This window comes from Photinus pyralis, unplaced genomic scaffold (assembly GCF_008802855.1).
Source record: "Photinus pyralis isolate 1611_PpyrPB1 unplaced genomic scaffold, Ppyr1.3 Ppyr1.4_unclustered_Scaffold1377, whole genome shotgun sequence".
Lineage (NCBI taxonomy): Eukaryota > Metazoa > Arthropoda > Insecta > Coleoptera > Lampyridae > Photinus > Photinus pyralis.
Genome location: NW_022171005.1, coordinates 26,803 through 36,897, shown reverse-complemented (window position 1 = coordinate 36,897; position 10,095 = coordinate 26,803). Strand labels below are relative to the sequence as shown.

General features: G+C 35.2%; 1 protein-coding gene across 1 annotated transcript; it reads left to right on the top strand.

Annotated features, from left to right (window-relative positions):
- Window positions 1-1,759: 1,759 nt before the first annotated feature.
- LOC116181616 (terminal uridylyltransferase Tailor-like) lies at window positions 1,760-6,365 on the top strand (the record flags this gene model as incomplete). The annotated part of the gene is made up of 6 exons (XM_031501992.1): window positions 1,760-1,919; window positions 1,970-2,187; window positions 2,282-2,535; window positions 5,591-5,790; window positions 5,838-5,971; window positions 6,025-6,365. Coding segments are annotated over 6 exons (1,233 nt in total), but the record flags the coding sequence as incomplete, so codon positions are not given.
- Window positions 6,366-10,095: the final 3,730 nt, after the last annotated feature.

Sequence of the window (10,095 nt, the reverse complement as noted above, 5' to 3'; positions counted from 1 at the left end):
ATACGTTCCAAAAATTTCATTAATATCGGCTCCAGCGATTTTGAGATTTGAGCCTTCAAAGTGAGCGGACTCTACATTTTACTCCGATAGTAGATGTGGGCGAAAAACAGCTTTAATGATGTTTCATTTAACTGTTGTAGAATCGTTAGTATTAGGAATACAGAAATATGCAAAGAACAAAAATTGTAGATTTTTTTCCGCTTAATAAGATATATTTATTAATATTTATTCTTCTTTTATAATTTTCGAGTTATAACGCAAACATTTTTTTAAATGGTAATCATAGTTGACTGAGACAATTTTTTGTTTATCGTGTTTGTTGTTTGGTGATGAGCTCGGTGATGAGGCATCATAATGGACAAAGAATGGCGTTACACACTTATTGCATTTATCTGAAAAAATTAAAAAATATTAATCTTGAAAGACATATATCTGCTAAATTGGGATTTAATTTATCAGGTAAGCAAGATATACGGCAACAGTTAAATAATGCATATCGTTTGAGTATCGAAAAACGTAATGAGGAAATAAAAAAGAACAGGTATGTTTTATCCAACATTATACACCGTATAAAATTTTGTTGTGCTTTCTCTCGCTCTCAGCAGCCATGACAAACGAGAAAATTCAATAAACCCTGGAATATTTAGAGGGCTTTTTATGCCATTTAATAGGCCCTTTTTTTTAATTGTGCACCCCCAAGACACATCACTACGCGCCGCCACTGGTTATAGCATCAATTTAAATTCATCATAGACTACTTGATTAAAATATAAAAACCGTTGATATAATTGGTATCTTATTTTCAATCTTGTGCTATGATAGCTCGCTGAAAGGAGAATTAAAAAATCTATCACATAATCTAAAAATCCAATATGGCGCCTATTTAACTTTATAATAATGTTGCTGTTTTATATTTACGTTATTTACATTGTGCATTATTGACATGTCAAAGCCACATTTGGTACTCTGACAATAAATGATTTGATTTGATTTGATTTGATTTAGAAAGTTAGAATTTTTTCTTAACATCAATTCTAAATGAAGCGTATCAAAGAGAGTAACTTTTATATAACACCTTTTTTTATATCTCTTATACTTTCGATGATGTAAGACATTAAAGGAAATGACCAATTTTAGTTTTTTTGAATTTACGTCGAACCTATTGGACATTTTGAATTTCCACAAGGAAATTTTAAATAAGCATCTAAAACTGCAAAACATTGTTTATTTAACCCATTCTCTATCTTTAATAATAAGAAAGTTACCCATGCTATCCCACGCGATATGGGACACACTGTATAATAATAATAATAATAAAACACAGATTAAGAAAATAAAGGAATAGTATGTAATTCATACTTACCAAAATTGATGGCCACAACAGCCAACGCTAACACACAAAAAAATAAAAAAATTTAGCTATTATTATTATTATTATCATTGATTTTAGAGAGGCGTTCGAATGCCCCCTCAACATTTAAGGCTTCCAATATAAAGCCTTTGAGACTATGTTTGTGAACTGCAGCCACTTCATAAAACTTTCCTGTTTGGTAGGCATATTGCTTCATGTTTAGAGGCCTCCTGACTAGCACATTACCCTAAGATGCCTTTTTTTTTAGCGGCCAAACGAACCCAATAACTAAGCGAAATCAAAAAAACAGAATAGGGTAAATCATATTATCGAAGTAAAAACTCTACTGTTAGTTAGAGTTAGACGATAGCTTACTCTAGTTTTACTGCGAAAAAGGTTTACCTTTAACTGAAACTAACATTTTTTTCTAGATGCCAAAAGTTAGGATCAAGTCGACAACTGAAGCTCACGGAATATGAGTGCACAACCTGCCAGTTGGTTATATTCGGTGATGATATGTCTATCATGCGACACCGCATGACCAGGCAAGGAAAGGGAAAACGTTCAAGTACGTATCCGTTATCGAAAAACGCAGTTTTATATTTTATTTCAATTTAGAAAAGATCACTTTGAACCAAAAGGTGAAAAATCTTCTTGTTAGCGAAAAGTTCATAACGCAGGAGGCTAATAGACTTGTAAAGGAAGCAAAAGAAGTTCTACAGAATCAGGCAAAGGTTAATGAATGCTGTTGCGCGATTAAAGCAGCTTTGACGGAACTCTATCCGCATTGCGCCGTTTATCCCTTCGGGTCACAGGTCTCTGGACTAGGAAATAAGGTAAATGCAAATCTTTCCGCTTTACTCGGCTAAAAGTCGAATGTAGGGAGAAATTAATTAGAACATTCTTCGACTAATAATTTTGTTTATGCAGCATAGTGATTTAGATTTATTTGTCGACTTGGACGACATGTATTTCGGCGAAAAAAACCAAGATTCGCGTAATCAAGTTAGATACGTAACTGACGTAATGAAAGTATTTGTGAAGAAGCCAAAGCTTTTCCGTGATCTCAATCCGATCGCTAGCGCTAGAACGCCGATTGTACAAGTCTACCACGTTCCTACTCAATTAGATTGTGATTTATCATTTCGACACGGTTTAAGTGTGGAAAACACCAAATATTTACGGTGAGTGGACTTTTTATGTTTGCCAATCCAGGAGTGGACAAGTAAAAATTTGGAAGTTTGATTTGTTTTTCCGGCACTGCATGTTATTGATCTTGAAGTTCTCATATTTTATAAATTCACCCCAACATTATTTCTCAAGCTAATGACATCAATCAAGGGGCTACAACACAGAATCTAATGCTCTTTTTTAATGGATTTTGTAGTTATTGTGATAGGTTAAAATATCTAAACTGGGACAGTTGATACCGTGCATATTAGGAATATAGAAAGAAAACTGAACTGAAGTCGGTATAACGGTTCGTAGAGTTGGCGCTGCGTTTCCTCAAACCAGGCGTATAAACGGCCAACTAGGTCAGGGTTAAAAAAGAAAATACAAGTTTGAGATCTGTCAGTGGTAGTTGGTACTGGGCATTTGATCTTCATCCTTTGTTGCACTTACCAATGGTTGAGCGCCACTCAATTTCTAACTTAATTCTCTTCGTATGAAATCAATTTAGGTACCAAAAGAAATACTGGTTTATTTAAACAAATGTCACAAATGAAAATTCTCTCCACAATGGGATAGGGTAAACACAATAGTATGCCACTACCCTGAAGAGAAAAAAAATTTGTACCAGTTACCATTTGTGTAGGGTGTTGAAAAACGCAATGAACTATGACATTTTTGAGGATTTTAGGTTTTAGATTGATTGAATAACAATTAAACAGAAAATATCTGGACTCACCTTCCGTTTTGATTGCACATTTTAAAAAAATGATACTGAATACTGCATTGGCAGATTTAATAACTCTTACTGCGCTTGCAACCTTAGTGCAAGTAATCGACCCTTCATTCACTAAATCAGCCTTCCATCATTGTTTTGTAGTGGTTATCATTGTCGAATTTTGATGTTAAGAGCGAGCCATCGTCTACATCAAGTTGCCTTCGTAGCCTTTCCAAGGAAGAAAGCAAGAAAGAAAAAATTTCCGCGGCGGTGCACCCCAGAGAATTCTGTGGGCGGTCCGTGCAGAGTACAGCTGGAGGGTTAATTTCAATTCGACAGAAACAATCAGTGAGAAGTCTATAGCCGGTCCGTGCAGATCACAGTAACAGTTTAAAAACATTTTGCGATATCCAACTGCATATTTATGTAAAGACGATTTAATCACCTACTTGCATTAAGTGTTGTTTTTTACGCCATTTACTTATAAAGTTTTGGACTCACAGCTGAAAATTCTTAACGTATTTCAGTTCGATATATTTTATTGTACAGGGTGTTCATAAAATACAATTAATTTGCTTTCAGCATCTGACCGTGAGTTGTTATACATTGATTTTATTTCATTTATAAATAAAGTTGAATATTTCCTATCAATGCGAAGTGCGTTTGTGCGAATAAATGTCGTTTAACCATTTAAAAATAATTGACCAGTACTTTATACAAATCAAATATTTAAAATAACTTTATTGTTGATGTGACTAGGTTTTCTTCAGGTTACGATTGACATTATTAATCAGCTTCAACTTAGAAATATGGAAACAGATCGCTTCGTGGCGGCGCAGCTGAACTTTTGCCACCGCTCGTAATATCAGCTTCTTGTTGAAAGGAAATGTTAGTACAAAGTTGTCCGTATGAATTGCAAATCCAAGCACACCTGCTTCAGGTTCTCGAAAGTATGGATCGATATTTTGTTCTGCATAGGAATAAAAAGCCAATTCCCCACTGTACTGAGTATTAATTTTGCCCATATATTAATTTAGTTTTGCTGGGAGTAAATGCACAAATTAATTGTCTTTAAATTTTTACCACAAGCCGCTGATAACAGATGTACAGATTTATTTATAGCACATTGCGTCTTGGAATTGATGTCAGTAAACTTCGCTGGACTTACTTTTTTAACTAGCCATTACATTCAATTTATTTTATACAAATACCTGCTATTTTACCTTTGGCATTTTAGCGGGGCAACTAGCTATTACAATCGAGATTAGAAAAACGTTCTTTAACATAAACATCTTTAATATCGTCCTGATGTGTCTAAAGTGGTGTGGAAACGAATGGTTATTCGCGTAAATTTTAATTACCAAATGCGAACGCCTATACTATAAATCAGGCCTTCGAACAACTTTATGTCGCCCTGCGATTTACGGCATAGGTGTTTCTTTGTATCATTAGAAACTGTACACTCGCCCCTTTTTTAAAAATAAAGTCGCCAAGAATTCGCAATTACAATTAGAATTAAACTAAGAAACTAGATTAAACTAATTCAGTTACGCGATCGAATTTTAATGAACGCACCAATTTGTTCGTGTTTGTTCTTGAATCCAAACTGAGAATGCCGACTCTTTCGTTTCTTTGGCTATTTGTATTCTGCCCCCCCCTCCCCGAGAAATCCGAAACCGGCGAATTCGCGTGTTTTTCTAGACAGACTTCCATACGTTCTAAAATTCCTCCCGTGCCACCGGATATTAGAACTGGCAACACGGTCGAGCTCGCACTTATCTACTCAACACAGATTGCGTGTTATTCTAAATGCTCTTATCTCCAGACATACTTTCGTTTACGCTACCTTTGAAGCGGTATATGTGTAAATTTGCCTATGTTGAAATTCAAATTTTGGGATGTTTACGGATTTTTGTCGCATTGCAGTTTTAAAAATTATTTTTTCGATGTTGAAATTCAATATTTATTAATTTTCTCCAAGATGATGACCATATGTTGGTGTAAAAATCAAACACTTTATTAACTGTAATAACTTCCCCTTAAGTTTCTCTAAAAATCAGTTTATTCACAAATAATGACCGGTGTTAAGATCTATTATGTTTGCTTGTTTACAAAATGAATGACACCTACCATTTCAGTTCAGTTTTCTCAAGCCTCAAAAATTCTTGATGAGAGAAAAGGGCAATATAGTCGACTGATAAGAGCACTATATTCTGCATTAATTTTGCACTCTTCAGTAATTAAAAGAAATAATTAGATTGATCACCCTATTAATGATGTTAAATCTACAACTCAAATTTTTACCTGTCCGTGACTTATCTTAAAATGACCATAATTGATTTTGAATTTAGGCTGTGTATAGAATTGCAACCGACGATTCAGCAGTTAATTCTTATACTAAAGCAATGGCTGGTTTGCACTAAATTGACGGGCCATATCACAACGTACTCGCTTTCGATGATGGTAATCTTTTTTTATCAAAGTTTGGGATATTTAACCGCAGTTCACAAGCTTAAATATTTAGCACCGGGAGCCTCGCTTATTATTGATGGTAAGCCTGTCTAACATAAGTATTGCTCAAATTCATGTAATTTTCAGGCTGGGGCGTTATCAATTTCGATTCATTTACCCCAGAAGCGATTAGGCCACATATTAATTTATGTGAAAAATCTCTCAAGGAATTACTCGTGGATTTTTTTTTGTATTATAGCAAGTTTAATTATGAAAAAGATGTACGTATTCACTTTGTATTTGCAGTATGTGGTTTGCATGTGAACATTTATAGGTGATTTGTCCTCTCTTAGGACATACCATAATAAAATCTCTATTTTCCGAAGACGCACAGGTTACCGGTTTACCTCTGGAAATGTCAATATATGTTCGAAAAGTTTCTGAAAACACCACTGAGCATTTTAGGTCTGAATCGGCCATGTGTATTCAAGATCCGTTCGATTTGAGTCACAATTTAACGAAAGGCTGTTCTGCTGGTATTGTAAATAAATTAAAGCAATTATGTGGTTTGACGCATACATTTTTAACAACGGGAAAATAATGTTTATGGGGTTGAGTTTTTTATATGCTTTGTTTTATTGTACAATCTTTTAAATAAAAGTGCTTGAAAACCCTTGTTTTGTTTTTGTTGATCGCACAACCAAATTTTGTTCTATAGACCCATCAGCTTGTGTAGAAAACTAGTCTCCCTGTTTTAGATTAGGATGCGTTGCAGGTGCAATGGTAGGGGATAGAATGCAGCAGGAATGAAAAGTTACATTATTGAGGCAACCCCAAATCTCAGGCCTAGTCTTTGTCATATCTTAAATCAATTGACGCTTTATTCTAAAAAGTATAAACGGGAATAGCCATTTTAGAACAAGCAAAAACTTTTGCATTTTTCTGAAAAAGTAAATAATAAAAAAGTAAACGGTAGCTCCAAGAATTCTAAAGGGCAAGCGGTAAAATTCAAGCCCACAGCAATGTCCCTAAGGGGAAACAGTTAATAATCGGATTCGCTGGCGGTATCTACAGAAACGCAAATGTAGGGAAGGTAAACAATATACCCCCCTCCCACCCTATAATGAATGGAGCAAACAGGAACAAAAAACTTACCTTGCAATTAGACGGAGCGATAAAATTTACTGTGCAAGAAAAGCTGTAGATACAGTGCGGTAAACTTAACGTTTGTAAAAGCAAAAATTAAATGGTGTGAATGAAACATATTTGCGGAAAAGCTCAAAATTACAGTACTTCTGAAACTTGTGAAGATGCAAAAAGCAACTTACTATTCTGTTAAATGCCAAAAGCAAAAAAATCCCCTCTAATCAACTGCTTTACCATTTATAAAATTCGGCTAATTCATGGGGGAATCAACGGAACGGCTTTTTCAGTGAAACAGCGTATTCGATTATCTACACTCAAAAATTAAAACTTCCTGTTACATTATGGGGCCTGCGGGCGTCCTTAAATCTGTAATGGGTGTTAAAATTTAAATTAATAAGAGTGCTTCTTTTGAAACCACTCACGGCTTAATTGGATGTTGTTTACTGCAACACATTAAACTATTTACTCCTAATTTGCGCCTGCTAAAGGTATGGTTAATCTACGAGGCTGGCCCTGGTTGCAGGGTGACTACACGAATGTTTCAAATACATTTTAAAAATCAAATGGAAAGTTGATGCAAATTAAGAATTTAAAACAGAAATGCCATCGTTACACTGCTACCAATGTATAGGTATTTATAACAATTTGAAATTCATGCGTTTTAAATTATTCATTATCTCCTTACTCGGCGAGGGCGAGTGGAATGCATGGCTACTCAATTCGTAGCGGCGGCAGCACGATACAATCCCAATTTCGAGGGCGGTGGGGCAAGGAAAACTATTGAGGGCTAGTGCTACGGAACGCAATTTGTCGTCTCTTCCCTAATTTGTCACTCAACGCTTTTAGGCTAAAATTTCGTGAACATATCTTAGTAAATAACAAAGTTGAGATGTGCTTACACGCAGAAATGGAAGCTTATTCGACATTTCTTTTCTTTTCGCCTGCGTCTTGAAAACCATTAAAAAATCGCATCTTCAACCTTATGCAAAGGTCCAAGTGTTGAGATCTCAAACCATGGGACGGATGGAAATCACAAAAGTATGAGGTGTATTTTCATGAAAAATGTCTGTTTACTGTGCCGTGCTTTTTTAATGCGATCAATAATGACAAAATCGCATGTGAGTGTTCAAATAAAGCGTAAAACAATAGGTACGAGTGATTTACAATACAAGTGCCTTGTAATTTTCTTATGTTTGACATTGGATATCATATACTTATATGTAGCTATATACTCAATATACCCCATAATAAATGCTTATTTCCTCCCGATCAATATTCGATTTTGTACAAGCACGCTAGTGCATAACAACTTTACCTACTCATCGGTAGTGCAATGAAGGTGAGAAATGTTTTGTATTTTGTGCTGCTTGCGCGTGTTTCGCGTTCTACAGGCAACGTGCAAATGGCTTCAAATGAAACATCTTTATTAACATGTACTGAGAAGGCAATTGAGAAACTTTTTGGAGAAGAAACCCTTTATTACATTTTCAATAACAATACGAGCTACTTGTTACCGTTCTATACCAAGAATCCGAAAGTTATTATTAACGCCAAGGGTCGCTTACGAATCCTAAATAAAAAGAGTTCCCACAATGTTGTAATCCTAGTTGACCATTTCGAAGCTTTTAAAGGAGACATATACGAATTGCATCAGAGCTCTCGTTTCCCTACTAACGGAAGATTTCTAGTTATAACAGACAATTTTCAACTGGTAGAAAAGATCTTCGGTCTATTATGGCGGCAAAAGATTGTTTATGTCGCGGTGTTGGTAATTAATAGACGCGATCATAACAAATCGCGATTATTTACTGCAGATCCACATGACGCCTCAAACGATTGCGGAACCACGCCTAACGTAATTCACCACCAAAGTTGTAATAATTCACTGGTTGACACTCTTCCTAAACCTCTAAGGAACTATCATATGTGTCTCGCAGCATTCGGTATCTTCGCCCAACCGCTAGATCAATTGAGCCGAAGGAATTATACTCTTAGAGTCTTGGCCGAAGTATTAAACGTTTCTTTAATAGCTCTTGAGTACAGAGAATATCAGCATAATGACATCGAAATAATTGATATTGGTGAACGTTTCTTAACATACGAAAATTACCATACAAGTCGATTGAGCCATGTGTTTCAAAGAGACATCATTGTATGGATTGTTCCACCCCCCAATGCCATTTCGCGTTTAGAAATTCTATTTATTAGCTTCGAAAAGGAAGTTTGGTTATTAGTTGTTGGGGTATTCGTATTATTTTCATTAGCTTGGTATGTTCTCAACAGATTCAAAATAGGTATAGGCAGAATCATTATAAATGCAGTAAGTATAACTCTGTGTGGTAGCACCCATTGCATTCCGAAATCATCAACTTTAAGATTCTTAATCATGTGCTATATCATATACAGTATACATATACAAATTGCCTACGTTGCCAACTTGACTCGCTTAATGATGTCAGTACCGACGGGAAAACCCATTGGGAGCTTTCAGCAACTGGTAGAAGCAAATATCACAATTTCTATTGATCGAATAACTTTGCATATCTTAGCTGCTACTTGGAATGAGGATATGGTCAGTGCAAAATGGAACAACATTAATAGCGAAAAAGTAAAACTTCCAAAGCAACATCCACCTGAGTTACTCCACGAGTGGTACGCAAATCGAAATTTTTGTATGCCCATTATGCTAAACACATTGCATGATATGGAATTGATTTTAAGGGTACGCACTCCAGATTATTTTACTGATCAGGATCTATCACTTCCCACAATGAAAGTATTTGCAACCACCAGTAGTGGTTACTTTATAGACAGTGTAGATGAAGTCATTGACAGGTTGACAGAGAACGGATTCTACGATAAGCTGGATAAGGATAAGAAATTTTATGCTGATACTAAAAAGAGTGAATTTATAACTGAGGAGCAAGTGACTGCGCTATCTTTCGAGCAAGTTAGTGGTGTTTTGTTAATATATTGTTTTGGCTTGTTATTATCTTTAATGGTATTCATTGGAGAATTAATCGTGTATCACTGTAAAAAGTGACTTATTGTTTTAATTAATTCATAAATTATACACTCTTTTCACTGATTATACTGTTATATTTATTGGCACATAGCATTGTATAGTGATAATTGTAAACTCACATGTTGATGGCTTGTAATTTTCTTGTAAAAATAAAATCTTTCACGGGACCTAATATATGTAAAAGCTTTTAGGAAATTATTCAAAATCTTACTGCAGGTGAAAATTAAAGGTAGG